Source organism: Oncorhynchus gorbuscha, linkage group LG08 (assembly GCF_021184085.1).
Source record: "Oncorhynchus gorbuscha isolate QuinsamMale2020 ecotype Even-year linkage group LG08, OgorEven_v1.0, whole genome shotgun sequence".
Lineage (NCBI taxonomy): Eukaryota > Metazoa > Chordata > Actinopteri > Salmoniformes > Salmonidae > Oncorhynchus > Oncorhynchus gorbuscha.
In genome coordinates, this window is record NC_060180.1 from 34,417,822 (window position 1) to 34,442,871 (window position 25,050).

At 44.1% G+C, this 25,050-nt stretch overlaps 1 protein-coding gene across 6 annotated transcripts in view; it reads left to right on the forward strand.

The window, feature by feature from the left end:
- LOC124041523 (transcription factor E2-alpha-like) overlaps window positions 1-25,050 on the forward strand; it is a 48,640-nt gene that overhangs the window by 18,862 nt on the left and 4,728 nt on the right. Inside the window, exons 5-20 of one of the 6 annotated variants that reach the window (XM_046359211.1) lie at window positions 6,693-6,768; window positions 7,346-7,386; window positions 7,656-7,785; window positions 9,774-9,823; window positions 13,745-13,847; window positions 14,308-14,447; window positions 14,585-14,723; window positions 14,911-14,963; window positions 18,603-18,681; window positions 19,236-19,312; window positions 19,493-19,672; window positions 19,848-19,932; window positions 20,057-20,189; window positions 20,518-20,571; window positions 23,821-24,071; window positions 24,861-25,007. In XM_046359211.1, coding sequence (XP_046215167.1) covers window positions 6,693-6,768; window positions 7,346-7,386; window positions 7,656-7,785; window positions 9,774-9,823; window positions 13,745-13,847; window positions 14,308-14,447; window positions 14,585-14,723; window positions 14,911-14,963; window positions 18,603-18,681; window positions 19,236-19,312; window positions 19,493-19,672; window positions 19,848-19,932; window positions 20,057-20,189; window positions 20,518-20,571; window positions 23,821-24,071; window positions 24,861-25,000 — 1,731 coding nt within the window. In that variant the 3' untranslated portion in view covers window positions 25,001-25,007. Of the gene's footprint in view, window positions 1-6,692; window positions 6,769-7,345; window positions 7,387-7,655; window positions 7,786-9,773; window positions 9,824-13,744; window positions 13,848-14,307; window positions 14,448-14,584; window positions 14,724-14,910; window positions 14,964-18,602; window positions 18,682-19,235; window positions 19,313-19,492; window positions 19,673-19,847; window positions 19,933-20,056; window positions 20,190-20,517; window positions 20,572-21,255; window positions 21,498-23,820; window positions 24,072-24,860; window positions 25,008-25,050 lie in introns of all 6 variants that reach the window. The other 5 variants (XM_046359212.1, XM_046359213.1, XM_046359214.1 and 2 more) reach the window with 5 other exon arrangements.

Consider the following 25,050-nt stretch of genomic DNA (forward strand, 5'->3'; position numbering starts at 1 on the left):
GTCATATCGTGATAAATCTGACTATCGCCCAGCTCTACTAAATCAGAGAGCCATATACAAAAACTAATAGTATAATTAGAGCACATGTTTATTCCTATTTAGAAAGAATGTGGAAAGCAGCAATGTTCATGTTTCGGAAAAATCTGTTCGAGCAGTGTTGTGGCAAAATAATGTTACTCGTGTATTTTTTTAAATTATTGGATTTTAGTCACGCAGGTGCTCTAAATAAAACTTGGTCGCACAGCCAAATATTTAGTCGTGTATGGGACCAACTTGGTTGCGCTTTAGAGCTCTGACTTATCTGGACTAGGGTTGGGCGATATTGCGATTCTATCGTCGATGATTGATTAACAGCAATCGTCAATGATGACGACCTCGTGATGTGACAGGCAATGGTTTAGCCTATTTGAACTTGTCTGGCACCGCTCAGGAAAAAAGTCTCACAGCGCAGCACACAAGTGACATTCTGGGTAATTTGTCTATTCCTATTTGTCATAGCCTATTTCAATTAATGTTCTCGCCTACAGAACACGAGAGGAATGTAGGTCAGAGAGTGGAGAATTTCATCAAAGCAGCGCAGTCTCCAATCAGACCATATTGTTTCTGTCGGATGCATTGGCGTTAGGCTATATATAGCCTAAACCATTTTTGTATTTACATTTTTTTATAACCGATACTTAATTTTTTCCCCTCTTCCTTTCGCTCCATTCCATTTCCGTTAGCTGTCTTATCGGCAGCTCTCAGAATAGACAATCGGACAATTTATTTATTTTTATTATTATTATTATGTTTATTCTTGGGCCTCTATAACTATATCTATTGTTTTTATTTTATTTTTGTTGTTGTGTGATTTGGACTAATTCCCTCTACCACACGGAACCCCACTAATCTACTGACGGAACGCAAGAGGTGGCTAACAACAGACCCCCTTCCTATGCTAGCTTGCTACCGATGTCCTGGCTAGCTGTCTAAATCGCCTTGACCCCGAAACCAACCACTCCACTCTCTGGACTCTTTTGATCACTCGACTAAGGATGCCTCTCCTTAATGTCAATATGTCTTGTCCATTGCTGTTCTGGTTAGTGTTTATTGGCTTATTTCACTGTAGAGCCTCTAGTCCTGCTCACTATACATTATCCAATTGATTAGTTCCACCACCCACACATGCAATGACATCTCCTGGTTTCAATGATGTTTCTAGAGACAATATCTCTCTCTTCATCACTCAATACCTAGGTTTACCTCCACTGTATTCACATCCTACCATACCTTTGTCTGTATATTATACCTTGATGCTATTTTATCGCCCCCAGAAACCTCCTTTTACTCTCTGTTCCAGACGTTATAGACGACCAATTCTTATTGCTTTTAGCCGTACCCTTATTCTTCTCCTCCTATGTTCCTCTGGCGATGTAGAGGTGAATCCAGGCCCTGCAATGCCTAGCTCCACTCCTATTCCCCAGGCGCTCTCTTTTGATGACTTCTGTAACCGTAATACCCTTGGTTTCATGCATGTTAACATTAGAAGCCTCCTCCCTAAGTTTGTTCTATTCACTGCTTTAGCACACTCTGCCAACCCGGATGTTCTAGCTGTGTCTGAATCCTGGCTTAGGAAGACCACCAAAAATTCTGAAATTTTAATTCCAAATTACATTTTCAGACAAGATAGAACTGCCAAAGGGGGCGGTGTTGCAATCTACTGCAAAGATAGCCTGCAGAGTTCTGTCCTACTATCCAGGTCTGTACCCAAACAATTTGAACTTCTACTTCTAAAAATCCACCTCTCTAAAAACAAGTCTCTCACCGTTGCCGCCTGCTATAGACCACCCTCTGCCCCCAGCTGTGCTCTGGACACCATATGTGAACTGATTGCCCCCCATCTATCTTCAGAGCTCGTGCTGCTAGGCGACCTAAACTGGAACATGCTTAACACCCCAGCCATCCTACAATCTAAACTTGATGCCCTCAATCTCACTCAAATTATCAATGAACCTACCAGGTACCCCCCCCAAAGCCTTAAACACGGGCACCCTCATAGATATCATCCTAACCAACTTCCCCTCTAAATACACCTCTGCTGTCTTCAACCAAGATCTCAGCGATCACTGCCTCATTGCCTGCATCCGTAATGGGTCAGCGGTCAAACGACCTCCACTCATCACTGTAAAACGCTCCCTGAAACACTTCAGCGAGCAGGCCTTTCAAATCGACCTGTCCGGGGTATCCTGGAAGGATATTGATCTCATCCCGTCAGTAGAGGATGCATGGATATTTTTTTTAAATGCCTTCCTAACCATCTTAAATAAATATGCCCCATTCAAGAAATTTAGAACCAGGAACGGATATAGCCCTTGGTTCTCCCCAGACCTGACTGCCCCTAACCAACACAAAAACATCCTATGGCGTTCTGCATTAGCATCGAACAGCCCCCGTGATATGCAGCTGTTCAGGGAAGCTAGAAACCGTTATACACAGGCAGTTAGAAAAGCCAAGGCTAGCTTTTTCAAGCAGAAACTTGCTTCCTGCAACACTAACTCAAAAAAGTTCTGGGACACTGTAAAGTCCATGGAGAATAAGAACACCTCCTCCCAGCTGCCCACTGCACTGAAGATAGGAAACACTGTTAAATAAATCCACCATAATTGAGAATTTCAATAAGCATTTTTCTACGGCTGGCCATGCTTTCCACCTGGCTACTCCTACCCCGGTCAACAGCACTGCACCCCCAACAGCAACTCGCCCAAACTTTCTCCTTCTCCCAAATCCATTCTGCTGATGTTCTGAAAGAGCTGAAAAATCTGGACCCCTACAAATCAGCCGGGCTAGACAATCTGGACCCTTTCTTTCTAAAATTATCTGCCGAAATTGTTGCCACCCCTATTACTAGCCTGTTCAACCTCTCTTTCGTGTCGTCTGAGATTCCCAAAGATTGGAAAGCAGCTGCGGTCATCCCCCTCTTCAAAGGGGGGGACACTCGACCCAAACTGCTACAGACCTATATCTATCCTACCATGCCTTTCTAAGGTCTTCGAAAGCCAAGTCAACAAACAGATTACCGACCATTTCGAATCTAACCATACCTTCTCTGCTATGCAATCTGGTTTCAGAGCTGGTCATGGGTGCACCTCAGCCATGCTCAAGGTCCTAAACGATATCTTAACCGCCATCGATAAGAAACATTACTGTGCAGCCGTATTCATTGATCTGGCCAAGGCTTTCGATTCTGTCAACCACCACATCCTCATCGGCAGACTCGACAGCCTTTGTTTCTCAAATGATTGCCTCGCCTGGTTCACCAACTACTTCTCTGATAGAGTTCAGTGTGTCAAATCGGAGGGTCTGCTGTCCGGACCTCTGGCAGTCTCTATGGGGGTGCCACAGGGTTCAATTCTTGGACCGACTCTCTTCTCTGTATACATCAATGAGGTCGCTCTTGCTGCTGGTGAGTCCCTGATCCACCTCTACGCAGACGACACCATTCTGTACACTTCCGGCCCTTCTTTAGACACTGTGTTAACAACCCTCCAGGCAAGCTTCAATGCCATACAACTCTCCTTCCGTGGCCTCCAATTGCTCTTACATACAAGTAAAACTAAATCCATGCTCTTCAACCGATCGCTACCTGCACCTACCCGCCTGTCCAACATCACTACTCTGGACGGCTCTGACTTAGAATACGTGGACAACTACAAATACTTAGGTGTCTGGTTAGACTGTAAACTCTCCTTCCAGACCCATATCAAATATCTCCAATCCAAAGTTAAATCTAGAATTGGCTTCCTATTTCGCAACAAAGCATCCTTCACTCATGCTGCCAAACATACCGTCGTAAAACTGACCATCCTACCTGTCCTCGACTTCGGCGATGTCATTTACAAAATAGCCTCCAATACCCTACTCAACAAATTGGATGTAGTCTATCACAGTGCAATACGTTTTGTCACCAAAGCCCCATATACTACCCACCATTGCGACCTGTACGCTCTCGTTGGCTGGCCCTCGCTTCATACTCGTCGCCAAACCCACTGGCTCCATGTCATCTACAAGACCCTGCTAGGTAAAGTCCCCCCTTATCTCAGCTCGCTGGTCACCATAGCATCTCCCACCTGTAGCACACGCTCCAGCAGGTATCTGGTCACCCCCAAAACCAATTCTTTCTTTGGCTGCCTCTCCTTCCAGTTCTCTGCTGCCAGTGACTGGAACGAACTGCAAAAATCTCTGAAACTGGAAACACGTATCCCCCTCACTAGCTTTAAGCACCAACTGTCAGAGCATCTTACAGATTACTGCACCTGTACATAGCCCACCTATAATTTAGCCCAAACAACTACCTCTTTCCCAACTGTATTTAATTTATTTATTTATTTTGCTCCTTTGCACCCCATTATTTTTATGTCTACTTTGCACATTCTTCCATTGCAAAACTACCATTCCAGTGTTTTACTTGCTATATTGTATTTACTTTGCCACCATGGCCTTTTTTGCCTTTACCTCCCTTCTCACCTCATTTGCTCACATTGTATATAGACTTGTTTATACTGTATTATTGACTGTATGTTTGTTTTACTCCATGTGTAACTCTGTCGTTGTATCTGTCGAACTGCTTTGCTTTATCTTGGCCAGGTCGCAATTGTAAATGAGAACTTGTTCTCAACTTGCCTACCTGGTTAAATAAAGGTGAAATAAAATAAATAAATAAAATAGGCTATAAATATGACTGAAGGCGACTTTTTGTTTGTTTTATGCGTGACCTTCTCCCGATCAAACAATGAATGTAACGGAGTTCCATCTTAAAACCTCTTGGAACTACCCATCCCAGATCTGGGAGAATTGTCATCAACTACACTAATTAGCATAGCGCAAGGGGTCAAGAAATATTACTAGAAAATATTCATGAAATCACAAGTGAAATATAGTGAAACACAGTTTAGCCTTTTGTTAATCACCCTGTCATCTCAGATTTTGAAATTATGCTTTACAGCCAAAGCAAGACAAGCGTTTGTAAGTTTATCGATAGCCTAGCATAGCATTATGTTCAGCTAGCAGCAGGAAGCTTGGTCACGAATGTCAGAAAAGCAATCAAATTAACAGTTTACCTTTGATCTTCAGATGTTTTCACTGACGAGACTCCCAGTTAGACAGCAAATGTTCCTTTTGTTCCATAAAGATTATTTTTATACCCAAAATTATTTTGTTTGTTTGTCACGTTATGTTCAGAAATCCACCGGAAATAGCGGTCATGACGGGGGGGGGGGATTCTAATTATATCGACAAACATGGCAAACGTTTTTTTATAATCAATCCTCGTTGTTTTTCAAATATCTATTCGATAATCTATCAACCGGGACAATTGGCTTTTCAGTAGGAGCGAGAGGAAAAATGACTTCCTCTGTCTTTTACGCAAGAATCACTCGGAGCCCTCAGCTTGCCACTTACGCAATGTAGTCGTTTACGCTCATTCTTCAACATAAAGGTGTGAAACTACGTCATAATGCTGTAGACACCTTAGGGAGTATGTAGAAAAATGAATCGGGTTGATATCCCTTTCAATAGCCAATAGGGATGCATAGGAACACAACAGTTTCAAAACATGAGTCACTTCCTGATTGGATTTTTCTTAGGCTTTCGCCTGCAATATCAATTCTGTTATACCCAGACAATATTTTGACAGTTTTGAAAACTTTTTAAAGTGTTTTCTATCCTAAGCTGTCAATTATATGCATATTCTAGCATCTGGTCCTGAGAAATAGGTGGTTTACTTTGGGAATGTTATTTTTCCAGAAATAAAAATAGTGACTCCTAGTTTGAAGAGGTTAAAGTTATTTGAATAGCCTAAAAACACAAGCTTAAACTTGTCATTAAATTTATTCTATAGACTGTTGAGATTTTGTTCTCTCATTATTAGTCCTCTATCTTAAATAACCTAACCATGTGGACCAGGAAAATCCCTTAATGCGCTGTTGAAAAACCAAATAACCTATCTTCCTACTAGGCCTATCCTAAAAACTTTACGACAAGTTAGTTATGAACAGTAGCTTATTTCCCAAATATTCTATCATACGAAGGCGTCGTCCCAAAGTTGTTGTGGCTTTCAAAAATAAAAAAAAATGAAACCTATAGCATAGACTCTTCTCAATCACAGCGGACACCATTATTTATTTTGTGGCAAATAAAGCTATTATCCAGTTATAAGGACGGTAGTGCTTTTTAGCCGTCCCATGATGTAGGCCTATAACCTAGCTCACTACGATAAGACAGCCCGTTCCTCATCAGACACTTCCATCATATGTACGCCAGACAGACGCACACAAACCTGCTCTGCCCCTCCACCAGAAAGGAATATCAGAAAACATTTGCCATTGCCTCCACTTAGCATCTGGCCAGGCTTTCAACAATATTATCTTTCATTATGATTCGTTCAGTTGTATTGTGTTGTATTCTTGTCATTAAGAAAAATATATATGGGGCTGGCCAATAGGGGTGATTAGCATCGTATGTCACAATGTTTTACAGGTACATAATCACGATAGTACAAAGGTTGACATCGCCCAACCCTAAGCATAGATTAGCCCAAAGAGCCCACATGCGCAGTGCGTTTGGTTGAAGATTGGCATACAGAATCGTTTTTTTTTAAGACACAGCTATTGATTTTAAGTCTTGATATTATCTCTCATCTCTCTCCCTCCCTCCAGGGTTATGGCGAAGGAGCTCATTACAACGAGCATGAAGGCCTCGCTTCCACCCCCTTGTTCAGCACGGGGATCCTCGGTAAGGAAATCTGAACATATTTCCTCCAACCTGGTCTGTGGTTTAGACCTGGGAACAGGAGCGGGTTCTCTCCCCAACCCTCAACCCTTTAATTAAGCTCAGCTGATTTGATGGCCCCATCAAGACCAAGTAAACCCACTAACAGGTCCCTGTGGTCTTGTGTGGCTTTCAGAGCTGCAGTAAGCCACCCTGTATTTACAATAAATGACCAGGAAAAGTGACTGCATAATGATGCGTCTTTAGGGGAGCAAATTGAAATGCACAAGAGTGAATGGAGATGCAGTTGTATGTGTGTCTCAAAGGATATAGAGACTGTGTGCGAGAGAACCTCACTGTATATGAGAGACCTCCTTCAGGGGCATTCCATGTGTGTGTGGGGGTGACTAGGCGCATACACGGGGACAGGGTGTTTAGGCTGTGTGCTGGAAGAGGGTTAGGGGTTTAGGTGCACCCAAGCACAAACAACTGGAGAAAGGGGAACACCCCGGATTGAGTGTTAATGTGCTGGAGATGGGTAAAAGGTGGCTTTAAAGGTCTTTACAATGGCCTGCCCTGATTGTCCCTCTTGTTTTTATAGGGAAAGCTGAGCGTGGACCCTACTCTTCTTTTGGAGCGCAGGTAAAATCAGACTCCTCTCTCGACCTCGCTTCTCTTCCAACGTGTCAAATGTTTTTTCTGTGTCCCCTCTGAAGCTACCATCTCTTACTCTGACGGATGTTCTTGTGAATCTGCCCACCTTGTCCCATCTTCTCCTTCATCCCTGAGTTGTTTTCTCCCTTCTCCTCCCGTTGACCTTCTCATCCTCTTTCCTCTCTCCACATTGGGATAATATCCCATGCAGTATTTGTGTGTCTGACCTTGTTTTCTCTCATTCCTCTCCTGTGTAGCCGGGCTTTATGCCCAGTGAGATGCCCATGCCCAGTCCTGATGCCCTGTCACCCTCTGGCCTGAAGTCTGGCTCCCAGTTCTACCCCTCCCAATTCAACCCTCGCAGGAGACCCACCCAGGAGAGCATGGGTAAGGACAGAAACCACTGAAAATTACCCCATAATACACTCATGCTATCCCCATTTCCTAGCATGGATACATGCAAGGAAGATGGTGCACAGAATTAGAATGGGTAGAATAGACATACTAATGTAAAGCAGTGCCAATTTTCCTGGTGGCCACATTGGAGGGTCTTTAAAAAATGTTGTTGAATTTAAGCTTACTTCCATGGAATGGCATTTCTATTTAAATGTTTACTGCAATGCATTTGTTGTAAATCTCGGACGTTCTACATAGGGCTGGGCGATATATCAAATTAATTCTAATTTGTTTTTGTGATATTCCAAATGCCAGTATTGCAGAATTTCAAATCTCGTTTTTGTGAGCGTTTGTCTTCTTGTTCTCATGTTGTCTTTTTGGTCTTGTTCGCTCCGCTCCGTCTGTGCTGTGCACCTTCCCATTTACACCAGAGATCTGTATATAATTACGAGATGCTCATGTCTCCGCCTTAACAATGGGAGTCGTTGTCCCAAAGGCAGGGAAGACTGATGACAAGCTTCAGTTCAAAATAAGCGCATAGAAACCCACTAGGCTTATTTTGGACAGATTTTGGCCAGAGTGAAACCTCTTGCTTCATCTCGTTCTCCCAAGCCCTTCACCCTACCACTCACAACAACAAAGATGAGGGATCACTTCTTCCTCTCTGACAAATGGTTTAATTTAAGGTTTGGTCCAACAGAATTGGTCATATGGACACCACAACACATGGAGACAATATTTTACTGTAATAGAGGAGACATTAACCTTTCCAACCATCCAGTTTTGTTTCAACTCCTCAAATTTCGAGCAAAGCAGACACTACTAAAACGGTTGTACCAATGAACACATTCTGGAAAATGAATGCTCAGTTTTTGTACCACGTATCGTTAGCAGCATTTTAGTCAAATAAAGTAAATATATAATATTATAAATGTGTAATAATCATAAGACTATTATATAAGGAATTGGCAACTCATTCTTATTCTGAGAAATAAGGTAGGTCATTTGATTTCAACATCTGAACAAAGTGGAAAGGCTAGAATGCCGTTTTGTAAACAGTTGGGCATAAGGTTGTGTTCATAACAACTGTAGCTGAATTCAGAGCTTGTGAAATTATACCTAGATCCAAGTTGGCTAAACTTTTAAATTATGAATATTAGCTGGCTTATTGCTAGCATGTGGGCTTGGCTTGAGAGATTGAGACTGGTGGTAATTTTCTACATTATTAGTGGGGTTGCATTATGCATGGTTCTGGTTAAATGTGTTATAAAAAGGTAATTTTTTTTATAGACCGACCTGAAAGCCAGATCAGTGAGAATTGCAACAACAAAAAAAGCAGGTAGAACTATTTTGATAAAATAATTAAATTATGTGTTAGTCTTATGGTTGTGGAAGGCATATATTCGGCCTAGGTATAATTGACCAAGTTCTGAATTGATTTTATTTTTGCTGTTTTAAATGCAGTACATTTTACCTTGTACCACAAAGCTTATTTAGAGAGAACATTTTTATAAATCTAGTTGTATATCCGGGAAAAGTTAGAGATGCGTTTTAGGCCAAATCGCCCAGCCCTAGTTCTACATGTATACTGTTGAATAATTGTTACCTCTTTGTACAAAATCACATGGAATTCATGACCGTATCTGCTCCACTTTTAATATGTCAAAGGAGAGGAGTTGCTCTTTATTCTGGTTCATATTTCTGACTGTGATTACCTTCACTTCTCCTACTGAGGTTTAAAATAAGAACCTGAGAAAACGCACTTCTGCTAAACCTGCAGGGGATTCAATAGAAGGAGAGGTGGTGTGAGGCCACTGCATAAACATATTGGTTGTATAAGATTAGATTACATTTCATGAAGTTATGGGCCATAAAGGCAGATATTCCTACCAGCACAGTGCTTACCAAATGGACAATTATTTGGAATGCCCTTAACTGCTTTCATAACTTTGTTTCGTGTGTGTGTGTGCGTGTGTCAGATGCCCAGCCAAAAAAGATCAGGAAAGTTCCCCCTGGCCTGCCCTCTTCGGTAAGTACTGTTACATTCCCCAGCATGAAAACCAAAAGTCGCTCAAACAGAAGGGAGAACTAACAGAGTTACTGACAACGACCATTAAAACAAAACAGGTGGGGTTTTAGGAGGGGCTCTAAATGACAGTCACGGGGGTGTCCACTGAAAGTTGCATAGCAACAACAACTGGGACCTAAAAGACACACACCATGAGCACCCACTAAATTTAACCACTAATAGGCAAACAAAAGAAGGAGGAAAAAACAGAACTTGGGAAGCAAACCAAAAAATAGTGGAGCAAAACTAAATCAGGGAAATCGGACAAAGGAATGTTTTTCTGGAAATCAAATAGAGAGCCAGCTAAAGGTGTTAACCTTTCGCGTCTATCAAGACAACTGGAGCACTGGGCCAGCCGCTCTTAAATATCACCTCTGCCAGCACAGTTGAAACATCTTCTGACTAACAAGATGACAAGCCAGCGCAGGTGTAACATACTGACTAACCAGGTGACACCAATTGGTGCCCCCATTGTGCTAATGTCCAAACTTGAAATATAAATGGAACACCAAAGCTTGTAAAACTGTCCCCCTCTATATCCCCACCGTTACCCCCCTCTTACCAGACTGCCACACCCTAGTCTGCCTATTTGCCCCTTAAGAACACACACCCACACCCGAGAACACTCAGACCTTTTGCCCTCTCCAAACCCAAAATGTGCCCACCTACCCACCCATTATCAGGAATGCTCCCATTTTTTTACGCATCCCCCATACTTAAAATGCCTCCCAGCCCTCATCGTCACTGAGTGTGCACTCCAATAGCCAGACTAACCCCCCCAACACACACACACAGTCCCAGTGGCATGGCAGGCTTCTCCCTGGTGTTTAGAGCAGCAGCCTAACTGGCAGAGAGAGAGCCTCCAGACCCACAGCTGTGTGCCTTTACACTGCCGACGAGGTGAAAAAATAAACAGAGCCCTACTCATTCACCCATTCATTTATTTAGACATGTTTTTAGAGGGTCATATTTATAGACCTTTTTTTATAGATGTGCTTGCATTCCTTCCAGCCCAGCACCCTCATCCACAGATTACTTAAGGGGGAAAATGATGCTTGATGACATACAGACCTGTTACCTGACTGTGAAGTCATATACCGTTTCTGCTCTTCCCCCTGTTCTCCTTCCGATTCTCCCTCTGTCACTCTCCCTTCAACTCCCTATCTTTTTTCTCTCCCTCTCTTGTGCTCTACTTCCTCTCCTAGCCTCCTTTCTGTTTCTCTCTCGCCCCCCCCCCCTCCATCCCCCTTGTTCTCTCCCTCCCCCCATCCCTCTATCCCAGCTGCCCGTAGTGTTGGCTGCAGTCCAGGAATGGGCAGATGGCACAGTAATTAGTAGTGCATCTCTCCATTCCCTTTTGTACCTTTCCTCCTCTCTTCCTCTCCTCTTCTCTTCCTCTCTCTGTTCAATCAAATAACAGAAAAAACTTCACTGTGTAAGATCTGAGTTGTCGGGCGCATAGTTTGATTCTCTAACCCCTGCCAGAGTAGAGCTGATTCTGAGGGCTCTGCTAGTTCACAACCTCAGGACCTTCACCTCTTTAGTGACATGCCAGAGACTACTAGCAATCCTATGGATGATGCTCTGTAAGCCACAGAGGAGACTGGATCATGTGTGTTAACCAGACCTAACTTGATCATGTGTGTAACACACACACCACATATCGCAAACCTAGCCGTAAGGCCCTGCGATCACAGAGAAGAAGCAGTAAGTTGAGGGCAAAATCCCCCCCCTTTTCAACCATTAAAGAAACCATTTGTTGTCTTGGTAACAGAGCATTAAGATCATAAAGAGTTCAGACATTGTGCTGAGTTAATGGAAACCTCCATGTCATTAGTTCAAGGCAGCGCCTTCGGAAAGTATTCAGACCCCTTGACTTTTTCCATATTTTGTTACGTTGTTACGCATCCTGTTTCCATTGCCTTAAACTAAAATGGATTAAATGCATCCTTAACAATCTACACACACTACCCCATAATGACAAAGCGAAACAGGTTTTTAGACGTTTTTGCGCGTTTACTACAAATAAAAACGGATACCTTTATTTAAATAAATATTCAGGCCCTTTTGCTATGAGTCTCTGAATTGGGCTCAACACATCCTGTTTCCATTGATCATCCTTGATGTTTCTACAACTTAATTGGTCGACCTGTGTTAAATTCAATTGATTGGACATGATTTGGAAAGGCTATATAAGGTCCCACAGTGCATGTCAGAGCAAAAACCAAGCCATGAGATCGAAGGAATTGTCCGTAGAACTCCAAGACAGGATTGTGTCATGGCACAGATCTGGGGAAGGGTACCAAAAACTTTTGCAACATTGAAGGTCCCAAAGAACACAGTGGCCTCCATCATTCTTAAATGGAAGAAGTTTGGAACCACCAAGACTCTTCCTAGACCTGGCCGCCCGGCCAAACTGCGCAATCGTGGGAGAAGGGATTTGGTCAGGGAGGTGACCAAGAACCCGATGGTCACTGACAGAGCTCCAGAGTTCCTCTGTGGAGTTGGGAGAACCTTTCAGAAGGAAAACCATCTCTACAGCACTCCACCAATTAGGCCTTTATGGTAGAGTGGCCAGACGGAAGCCACTCCTCAGTAAAAGGTATGTGACGGGGCCACTTGGAGTTGCCAAAAGGCACCTAAAGATTCTCAGACCATGAGAATGTAGATTCAAGATTGAACTCGTTGGCCTGAATGCCAAGCGTCACGTCTGGAGGAAACCTGGCACTATCCCTACTGTGAAACGTGGTGGTGGTGGCAGCATCCCGCTGTGGGGATGTTTTTCAGGGACTGGGAGACTAGTCAGTCAGGATTGAGGGAAAGATGAACGGAGCAAAGTATAGAGAGATCCTTGTTGAAAACCTGCTCCAGAGTGCTCAGGACCTCAGACTGGGGCGAAGGTTCACCTTCCAATAGGACAACGATGCTAGGCACACAGCCAAGACAATGCAGGAGTAGCTTCGGGACACGTCTCAATGTCCTTGAGTGGCCCAGACAGAGCCCGGACTTGAACCCGACCGAACATCTCTGGAGACCTGAAAATAGCTGTGCAGCAATGCTCCCCATCCAACTTGACAGCGCTTGAGAGGATCTGCAGAGAAGAATGGGAGACACACCCCAAATACAGGCGTGCCAAGCTTGTAGCGTCAAACCCAAGAAGACTTGAAGCTGTAATCGCTTCCAAATGTGCTTCAAGAGTAGTGTCTGAATACTTATGTGAATGTGATATGTTAGTGTTTTTTTTTAATGTATTATAAATGTACTAACATTTCTAAACCTGTATTTATTTAATTTTTGTCATTATGGGGTATTGTGTGTGGATTGTGGAGAAATAACAACTTTAACATTTTTGAAAAAGGATGTAACCTAACAAAATGTGGGAAAAGTCGAGGGGTGTGAATACTTTCCAGCAGATTATACAGGTGTACAGAGTTTGGGCTGTACTGTGTATAGGCCAAATAATGACATAAAACAAAAGGAGACAATTTAGTTCAGAGGCAGCCAGAGTTTTCTTGTAGTAGCCTTTTTAATGTGGCCCAAAGGTTGCCGTATTAAGACTGGGAGTGTGTCTGTGGACTTGTTATTGTCCGTCTTAAAAACCTTCCACACTGCTAAGTTCTAGAGATATGACCCAGTGTCCTCAAATGTCAGAGGCTGTTGATTTGAATTAATAAATACAAATACATACTCCTCAATAGAAAACAACAACAATTGATAAACACTATATTGTACAAGGGTATGAAGGGAGGGATGGGTATCCTAATCAAGATATCGATAAATGTTTTTTTGACTACACCTTCTCTACTATCTCCAATCGATTGGGAATTATTATTAGAAAATAGTCCGTTTGACGTACTCATCTCCCTACTGTGTGTTCTCTAGGTGTATGCATCGGCCTCAGGGGAGGAATATAACAGAGACGGTGCAGGGTATCCTGCCTCCAAGCCTGGAAATGTTGGCTATCCTGGCTCCTTCTACATGCAAGGTCATTACTTTATACCAGATCGTGTCTGGGGGCCAAAACTACACAGTGTACTTATCAGAGTGGGTTAGCCCATAGTGATAACTCTGCTATATGGCGAAAGTGGAACAAAACATCATTTTAGGTGAGGTCAATCAATTGAATAATGCATTAGCTGACCAGTGACGTCTATGGCGATGACCCATTCCTGTCTTTTATTTTCTCAATTTCTGCCTGTGGAAACGCCTACTGATAGTGAGTCAAAGCCCCGAGCTAATGTGATACTCCGCCTGCCCTGTGTGTATCTGTACACTAGGATGAAGTCATCAGGCGTATGTGACATTCTTCATATGTTGTGGCCCCTTATTGTCTTATCTCTGGATGCTGCTCGTCCCTCTGGTGCTCACCCTCTCTCTTTTGTCCGCACCCCTACCCTCCACACACAAACACCCATCCCTACCCTCCCCTGGTTTCCCCCTGACAGAAGGCCTGCACCCCTCCCCTGACCCGTGGAGTTCTGGCGGGTCGATGGGGCAGCCGGGTTACTCTACAGCCATGCTGGGTAACTCCCCCCACCTAGGCCAGCCTACACCCTTCACAGCCATCAACCCCCAGGACAGACTGGTGAGACTTCTGTCACAAACGCATACACCAAAAGGTTCTCTGTTTAAATAGAGGTTACATAAGATGGTAGTATACACCACTGTCATCTCGCTCTCTCCCCAAACACAGAGAATGACTTTAAGCCTGTTTTTGTGCAGAAACGCCAGCCGCTGCCTCTCTCGCCCCAAAACTACCCCCTGCACGGCAGCGAGGTGAACGGGAGCTTCCACTCAGGATCCACTGGCTACGGAGTCTCCAACCACACGTCCCCCATCAACGGAACAGACACCATCATGGGTATGACTGTCTACCACTGACACTATGTAGACTGTCTTTTTCTATATAGCTTCCTGTTTCTGTCTATTTTTCTCTTACTTTCTGGCCCTTCCTGTGTTTGTTTGTTTCTCCCTTTACTTCTATATGTTCTTCAAAATGGAAATATCAGTTCTAATAGTTTTCTGTCTACTTTCTTGTTTCATCACAGCCAACCGGGGGACAGGAAGCTCAGGAGATGAGATCGGCAAAGCCCTAGCATCTGTGAGTAGACCAAGAAAAAAAACTAGGGCTGAACTCAATTAGTCGACTGGTCGATTTATTTATTTTGTATTTAATTTTTTTGTTAGGCTGTTGGTCGACCTAAATTTGTTTTAGTCGAGCAGTAACGTGTGTGTGTGTGTGTGTGTGGTGTGTGTGTGTGTGTGTTATATAGATGCGCCCGTCTCCGTGAACTAATCCATTGCTGAGGCCTAGACTAAAAGCCAATTTATGCTTGATACGAAAATGTGGTCGGAGGCTCCATATGGACACAAGTGTGACACAATTGCAGAGGCCAAATCCAGCTCTGTACCGCATCGCCTCCCAAATTTTGTAACAATGCAGAGGGCTCTGTATAGCTCCTCATTGACATGACTGATTGACAGTAGGTGGGGGTGGTACATCCTGTATAAACACAAACTTACTTCCTTGAAATCTGCTCTGCTCCATGAAGCGCTAGAAGTATGAATGCCCTAACTTCTTCTGAGGCCGTATCACCTTAAATGCTGCATGGCCAATGCAGATGTCAGATTGACCATGCGCCCAAATGCACAATGCAGTTCTCTCTCCAGAATATGTCTCTCCCACCAATTTGTGCACATTCATTGTTTCATAACTTCATTGTGTGAATTGTTTGCATTTTGATTGTTAGTGTACATAAATTCCCCATTACATACAGTACCAGTCAAAAGTTTGGATGCACCTACTCATTCTATTGTAGAATAAACGTGAAGACATTAGAACTATGAAATAACACAAATGAAATAATGTAGTAATCAAAGAAGTGTTAAACAAATCAGGACATATTTGAGGTGTCGGGTACTCTGGTACAGTGAGCTCCTTCCCAAGTCGAGCACTGCTTTTTATCCCTTGCGCAAATGGCCTACACCTGTGTCTGTCCGGAGCTCACTGGTGCAGGAAACTCTTGAGGGCCCAGAATATTTTATACAATGTTGCACGTTCCCTAACGCATGCTTCGGGCAGAACCCAAGTTAGTAGTTGATAGAATGTTTCAAGTTTGGCAACACATGGTCTGTCTGCAACAATGTGATTCATCGGATATTTATTTTTACCAGGATATTTATTACCTGCAGGCTGCAATGTTTTTATTTGGCTTTGTGTAGGCTATTTTTACATAGATGGCAATAGAAGTTACTTTTTAGGTTTGTATCCTTTTTATTTAGAGTTGGATAGAATTTTGATTAATCCCATGACAATGATTTTGAGATATGAAGATGTAATTATACATTTTATATTAAACTGTTTCAAGAAAATGTGCTAATGAAAATCGTAATGGGCACGCAGATCAGAAGATATAGTTTGATAAATTAGCAATCCACATGAAAAAGGTTCCCTACTCCTCGTGTAGCCTTTTACTGGCACCTTCAGGAGAGTAATGGAAGAATCTGCGAAAACCAGCCGGAGCGGGAGGAGAATAGTTGGGTCAGATTAAGGTTTTTTTCTTCTGGTTATCTAGATCTCTGGTGCCCTCTTGAGGCACTTGTCTTCATCAAACTGTAAACTTAAAGCATCAGACAAGATCAATGCATATAGTTCATTTTATTAAAACACATTGGGTGTGTCTATATATGGGAAAAATACATTTACATTTACATTTAAGTCATTTAGCAGACGCTCTTATCCAGAGCGATTTACAAATTGGTGCATTCACCTTATGACATCCAGTGGGACAGTCACTTAACAATAGTGCATCTAAAACTTAGGGGGGGTGAGAGGGATTACTTATCCTATCCTAGGTATTCCTTAAAGAGGTGGGGTTTCAGGTGTCTCCGGAAGGTGGTGATTGACTCCGCTGTCCTGGCGTCGTGAGGGAGTTTGTTCCACCATTGGGGGCCAGGGCAGCGAACAGTTTTGACTGGGCTGAGCGGGAGCTGTACTTCCTCAGTGGTAGGGAGGCGAGCAGGCCAGAGGTGGATGAACACAGTGCCCTTGTTTGGGTGTAGGGCCTGATCAGAGCCTGGAGGTACTGAGGTGCCGTTCCCCTCACAGCTCCGTAGGCAAGCACCATGGTCTTGTAGCGGATGCGAGCTTCAACTGGAAGCCAGTGGAGAGAACGGAGGAGCGGGGTGACGTGAGAGAACTTGGGAAGGTTGAACACCAGACGGGCTGCGGCGTTCTGGATGAGTTGAAGGGGTTTAATGGCACAGGCAGGGAGCCCAGCCAACAGCGAGTTGCAGTAATCCAGACGGGAGATGACAAGTGCCTGGATTAGGACCTGCGCCGCTTCCTGTGTGAGGCAGGGTCGTACTCTGCGGATGTTGTAGAGCATGAACCTACAGGAACGGGCCACCGCCTTGATGTTGGTTGAGAACGACAGGGTGTTGTCCAGGATCACGCCAAGGTTCTTGGCGCTCTGGGAGGAGGACACAATGGAGTTGTCAACCGTGATGGCGAGATCATGGAACGGGCAGTCCTTCCCCGGGAGGAAGAGCAGCTCCGTCTTGCCGAGGTTCAGCTTGAGGTGGTGATCCGTCATCCACACTGATATGTCTGCCAGACATGCAGAGATGCGATTCGCCACCTGGTCATCAGAAGGGGGAAAGGAGAAGATTAATTGTGTGTCGTCTGCATAGCAATGATAAGAGAGACCATGTGAGGTTATGACAGAGCCAAGTGACTTGGTGTATAGCGAGAATAGGAGAGGGCCAAGAACAGAGCCCTATACACATTTAAAAATGTCGACCAATCTATTTGGTCAGAAGAACAGCCGACTTTTGGTTGACCATGATTATTTCTTTTCTCGCCCTAGAAAAAAAAACTATCTGCAAATAAGAGAATGCTGAGTCTTATGTAGTTCTCTGTGTCACAGATCTTACTATTGAATAGTGTTTCTCAAATTGCATACTACTGTGCTCTTAGCATGCAAATTGGAGCATGAGTCCAAATCAAAGTATTCGAAACTGAGTACGGAGGGCACTTCTTGAATGCGTACTTTGACGGATTCAATGGTTAGTATGCAAAGAAATATGAATCGACCACGTAAAAAATTACGCACATTTTCTTGAAATCAATTATTTGAGCTGACGTGAGTAAATACACTCCGACTTTATCTTGATACGTTAATAAATACATGCTGTATACATTTTGCCATGGTTACTTGCCTACAATACCCACTGTTGTTTGTAAGCCCATAGTAACTCTGTAGTGCGAACTGGCTAGCTACTACTGTTAGTTGGCCAGATATCCACGAATAATTTACATCTACCTTGGATGACATTGATCTTAGGTCATTTTTGCTTGTAGTGCTAACTGGCAAGCCACAAAGAACTGTTAGGTAACTACCCACAGAGTTAAAATCTACTGTACCTTGCATAATTCATTTTAGGTCATTTTTGCATGTTTACCTAGCTGGCTAGATAACAACAATTTACATATCTAGCTGATAACTATCAAATAAAATGTTTGCTTTGTGTACAGGTTCAGTGATTGGGAGGTGCAGCGTGAGGTAATACAGTAGGGGGAGTGCGAGTGCTTCTCAATGTAATGTTTTTTGCATTCTCCACACTCTCATCCTCACAAGAATGTCCTCTAAGAAGGCACCTGGAACATGAGTGTGGAGCACGGTAGTATGCATATTGAAAAACACCCACCATTTCATGTTGTCTTTTTGTTTCTGTGTAGATTTATCCCTCAGACCACAACAGCAACACCTTCCCATCATCTCCGTCTACTCCAGTGGGCTCTCCCCAAGCCATAGCAGGTGAGTGGGCAGGGAGAATACACCTGTAGCTAGGAGGAACGCACCTGGGTTAGTTAGCCCTTAGTCTAATCTGGCATAGCGTTTCCCAAATGGGGGGTTTGAGCCTACTGCTAGTTCCTAGCCCAGTCTTCATTCACAAATGATTAAGGTGTTATTTCGCTAAGTCTTTGGGTGAGTGAAAGGGCAAAAACATTAGTGAATCACTGACCTATGAGATCACACCTGTTTTAGGCCTTAGGGGGCACTATCCTGGGGTGTAAGGTTACAGCCACATGGAAAATGACAAGAAAATATATTTTGCAGAGGAAACTTAAATGACACAATTACAATGATAATATGGCTCCATCTATTGGTTTAGAGTGGAACTGAGTATTAGGATTAGGTTCTTGCTTGACAACAGTGCTTTGAGTGTGATGTCTGAAATGGGGTTTAGGGTTGACTGCTTTTTTGCCGTCAAGAATGGACCGTTTACCTGGTAGCTGGACAGACTCACTCTTGCCGTTAGCGCAGACTATTTTCACAGACCCAGATGCTCAATGTCTCTACCTCTGTAGGTTCTGCCTCTCAGTGGCCCCGGGGCTCGGGACAGGCCACACCCTCTCCAAACTTTGAGGGTGGACTGCAGGCTCTGGTGAGTAACTTATCATGTTCAACTCCATGTATGTGTGCAGTGGCACTGGTTACAATGATCAAAAACAGCGGATCCAAAATTCCACCTTGATCCTAAGCAAGTTGGATGAATTGAAGTCGATAAATTAAGTGTTTACTCATTGGTTTTACTTAACCCCGCCCTTTCCCCCTCCCCCTAAAGCAAAACAAGATGGAGGACCGTTTGGAGGAGGCCATCCACGTGCTCCAGCGTCACGCCGGGGGACAAGGGGGTCCAGGGGGGCTGGCTGACATGCACAGCCTCCTCAGTGCCGGGATAGGAGGGCTCGCCCAGGCCTTCAACAACGCTGGCCTGGGACTGGCCAACAGACTGCCCAGCCTGGTAAGAACAGGAGGTGTAAATACGTAGTGGCCATATCTAGCCTCATGGGTGGTAATATCCATTGACTAGAGTCACACTATGTACATCCTCCTCCTTCATGTGATACCAATGTAACACCTACTTGTCCGTAGTACTGTCTACTTGCCTAATACAATGTTTCTCATCTGCTCTATAGATGTCGAACCACCACGAGGACTCGACTAGTGGGGGTGTGCATGGTCATCATGGCCCTCCCTCTGCAGCCACCGAAGGCTTCACCAGTGAGTTTTTTTTATCACTCTTTCTTTTCTTCATCATTTCAGAAAAGGACACGCAATGTTTGTCGATCTCTCTTTCTCAAATGATCTGCTGTGCTTTTCATTGACTTATGTCCCCCTCCCTCAGGCCTCTCTCACTCCACACACTCATCCAGTGGCTCTGACATCAAAAGGGAGGACAAGGAGGATGACGAGAATTCCTCTGTGGCTGACAAGTCAGAGGATGAGAAGAAAGACTCGAAGGCCCGCACTCGAACAAGGTGACTAACCCTTCTGATAGATAGCGATAAAACATATCAGAAACACACGCGTCCATTTGAAGTCTGTCTCTCTCGGCCAAATCCTAACTTGAGACGCGCGTATGTGGGGCCTGTGCCATTGTCATAAAGGGGGTGAACTCTCACTCACTGAACATTATCATGATTTATTTAATGATTTAAATTCTGATGCTTGAAAATTATTAAATGTATTCAGGGAGTGCAGGTTTGCCATCATTATTTCAACTTAACACGACCCCAGCACCCAAAAAGAGGTGATTCTCCGTAGCACTGTTGTCATTTTTGCCCTCGTGTCTACCGTTGTTTTCAGAGAGATGTTCTCCTTCCAGACCTTCTCCTCCTCCCTATCAGACACGGGAGCAGAGTAAGTCTGCATCCAATCACGTGAGCCTCACACTTAAGGGGGTGTGGCCATAAATATAGATAGCTATTTAATTATTTTGAGAATACATTTTAAAAAACGGATTATATCAGAACCATTTTAGACTGTGGGCAGAATTTCAGCATAAAAAAAAGCCGTGCTGTTAGTGCCTTGAGAATGGTTCATACAATCTTGAAATTATAACACATTCTTATAGCATACAATCTCTGAAGCAGATAACCTGAGTTAAATAACTGCTGGCGTAAGTATTATGAATGTGAATGTTCAATTTGATGCCTTGCATTTCAGTTAAATAAGATGGTATCATGTCAGAGCTATTTCATGAATATAAACCTGGCTTTAAGAAAATGTTATACATTTATAAAGAAAAGCTGTTTATGTTCTGTCAGTTTGCAGAAATATGTAACTGATTTATATAAAGCCCTGTTTTGTTAATTTCTAGCAACAAGTTTGCCCCAAAGTACTTTTTGTAATCATAGTCCACAAACTAGTACAGCACTCTCCCGAATTATAAAATTGAGTAATTATCTAGCGTGAACAAAATAATACTTGTTTGGACAGTCTTGTCCATGTTAGTAAATATGTCAGTCATACCCATGTAATGTCTTCTATCCCCCCCCTTCCAACCAATCCTTCCCCCCTTGGTCCACATTGACTTTTCATCAGTCGTGATGAGGAGGACGAGGACGAAGAGGATCTGCCGCCGGAGGTGAAGGTGGAGCGGGAGAAAGAGCGGCGGGTGGCGAATAATGCCCGCGAGCGGCTGCGCGTACGGGACATCAACGAGGGCTTTAAGGAGCTGGGCCGCATGTGTCAGCTCCACCTGACTAATGAGAAACCCCAGACCAAACTTCTCATTCTGCACCAGGCCGTTAATGTTATACTCAACCTGGAGCAGCAAGTCCGAGGTCAGTGTGCTGTCACTGGGGGATCCAGGTTTAGACAGGAGAAAAGACCAGGGTAGGGCCGCGTCCCAATTCTGAGTTTCTAGTCTCCTATTCTTCAGGTTGAAGGCCCTGGGATGTTTCTCGATTGTCTTGAATGGTTTGGTCTCTGTGGCTCTCTTCCTGCATTGATGTGATGTAATTGGAAAGGTGTCAGTCCATATTGCTTTCACCTGTTCTGTGTTTTTAGATCATTGCAGATGAAGGAGGTGAGGCCACTTTCAAGTATTGAGATGCTGCCTTTAGGCTAGTTTCCAACCATCAAGTTGTGTGTTTGTTGATCAGTGATGGTGGGAGGAAAGGGGATGAGGAAGCAGGCTATTTAGACTGTTTTGGGACTAGCCCTTCTCCAGTCCTCTAAGGCTTTGCTGCTGTGGACACATACAGGCCAGCACTGGACTCATGTCTGGTGAAGTATGTGTTGCCTGATCTAAATGGCATGGGGCTGTCTGTCTGGGCTGTCTCCACTGTAAAATATGCTTCATGTGACTCTGCCTCACCCTCCACTATATTAACATTACTGATTTCCTTGATTTGCTTCTATTGCTGTCTGTGTCCAATCACTGTGCTTCTTGTCTGAGGCCTTAGCAACACACATTTTTCTTTTTAACAACATTGTTATCTTACACTTTACGTTAAAAATTATTTAAGGACCAGATGATGGCTTCTGTATTTGTTTCATCAGCTTTGGAAAATGGCCCAATTTTGAAGTGTGAACATGTGATCTATTGCTTATGAGTGTTTTACATTTGGAAAAAATGTAAAACCTCCTCGGATAAAAAAAAAATACAAGTCCCAAGTTACTTTCTAGTCTTGTTTTATTTCTCTTGGGTTAACTTATATGGGCTTGTCTCCTCTATTATCCACAAAAAAAAAGAAAGGAAAGAAATTCAGGCAGCTATCGTTTGACATTTACCCCTCATGTTGTTTTAAAAACAAGACTTTACCACTTCTGTTTCTACAAATGTGTTACTGTTATCTATGCATAGACCCCCCCCACCACACTCTGTATTCTGCTTGCTGATTGGCTATACAAATGCAGACACAGGTTGTGATTGGCGGGGCTCACTGTTCTGCTCCTATCCCAATCCTCAATGTATTAACTTAACCCTTCACTTCCTTATTGCAATGTCTTTGTTGCATGCCCTTATTTGTCAAATGTTAACCTTTTTTAATGTACTGATTTCGTTGGTCATCTCCATGCCTCTCTTCAACCCCCTCTTTCTCTTTTCGTCGTTTACTTTTGCAGATGGCAGCAGTGACTTCAGCTTCCTTTCATTCAGATAAATACATGTATGGCAGCTGATGTATTTAACATGAGGCACCAGTGGCATCTCTCCCCCCTGGCTTCCTCTCTGGCCTTGTGTATGATCTCGACCTGCCAGAGGGTGTGTCGCTCTCTTTCTCCCTCTCTTCCTTGGACTTCTTACCTCCTAACTGACAGCCCCCACCCCACCCCCAAAAGGCCTCATATTATCCTCTGACTCCCACCCTGGATCCTGATCAGCAGAAGACAGACTTGTCTTGGCTTTGTTAGATTCCATTTGGAACATTTGGTCTGATAGTTGTCAGCCCATAATAACTCAACGTTCAAAACGCTCAATTTGACAAAAGAACCCTAAAATGATCTATTTTGGCCAAGTGAAAGTCTGCCGAGAAGTAATAAAGTTGCTTTGCGAAATACGGTTTTGTTACATGCCAATTTTCTTTCTTCGTGAGTCATTTGCAAGGTCCTGTGCGATGCCTTCGTTGACAGTAACAGTAGTGCTCTGGAATTGCATATTAAACATATTAAAGAAAAGGATTCTAGTACCATGTCCTTGGCGGTCCATCCCTCCGCTCGATCTCTCGCTCTCCTGCACCTTGGCGCCACTCCACTGGGATCATCCATCCGTGACCCCCATCCTCCTCACTGGAATACATTGTCCATCCGGACCTCCACAGCTTTCTGCTGCTGGCCTCCTGGCCAAATATGGCACTTAAATAATGACTGCTGTCACCTTCAGCCAACCAGGCCGTCTGCTCTAGGAGGTGAATTGAGTAGTGTGCAGGGAATGCTGTAGCCATTCTGAGGTCACACTCCAGGGAGAGTCTGCCCCTAAATGCTCGTCTAGGATCGGATCTAACGACGACTGACCCTGGAACAGCAATTTGCTATCCAAGGAAACCTTCCCCAGAAATTGTCCTTAGGGCTGTAGTTAGGGGCAACTTAAACCTGTAAGGGCAACTTGGAGGGTAAAAGCAGCAGGTGTTGGGGTGTACCATAACGACCCTCCTCCCTCCTCAGCAGCAGCAGCTGCAGCACGGCCTCGCTGAACGATGAGAACCTGACGGCCGAGGAGAAGGAGAAGCGCGATCGGGAGCGGCGCTCGGCCAACAACATCCGGGAGAGGGTGCGCGTGCGTGACATTAACGAGGCGTTCAGGGAGCTGGGCAAGATGGTGCAGGTCCACCTGCGCAGCGACAAGGCCCAAACCAAACTCATCATCCTACAGCAGGCCGCGCAGGTCATAATGGGTCTGGAGAAGCAGGTCCGAGGTAGGCCTCTCTTTACGAATAGATCCAGTATCGCCAACCACCTTCACTCAGCCAATTAGTTCTTAATACTGGACATGGAGAATCAGGTACAAAGTAGGGGTTCCTGTACCAACCAACCCAGTAATGTCTGCTTCCAACCAGTCAACTGAGGCTTGACTAGTATACTGTGCCTGGAGATGCAGGTGCGAATAGGGCTTCCTTTTTCCTTTTACCAGTATGATTCACCTATAGGCCCTCTACCTCCACTCAACCACCCAACCAGCAGTCTCAACTCTATATGCACTCACCTGCCTCTGACTGTCCTTCTATCCTCTTGGAGAAAGGAAAAGGTGCGAGCAAAAAGAGATGCCGTTGGAGGCGGGGAAAATGGGGGCTGCACCTCTGTCAGATACTTAATGATCTCACCACTGCTGCCGTTTGGTCGTTCCTCTGTCCTGTCCAGCTGTGTCTTCCGTTCACCATTTTGGTCTACTGTCCTCCATGCTTGACGATTATATACTTTTTAATATTTCTTTCATAACTAGAATCTCTCAGCATTTACACCTTAATCATACCTTTTTTGCCTGTCTAATCCTAACCCTTTTTGTTTTTAACAACTCTCGTTCTTCTATACGCCTAACCTTCTCCGTTTACTACAATATGCTGTGAAACCTGATGGGTTTTGCCTCTTGCCTCCATCTCTTTGACAATCTTCTTGATTGTGCCCACCATCGGTTTACCTGAATTTTCAGCCAAAACCTGTAGATCCACTCCACCCCTCTGATTCTAACGTGTGGCCTCTTCCTAAAGAGCGTAACCTGAACCCCAAGGCAGCGTGTCTGAAGCGGAGGGAGGAAGAGAAGGTTTCGGGGGTGGACCCCCAGATGCAGATGGGAGGTGGGCACCCCGGGTTAGGGGGCGATGGGCACAACTCTGTCAGCCATATGTAACACCCGGGTAAGTTGTCATTCTCTGCTGTCATACTGTGACTGTCCATATC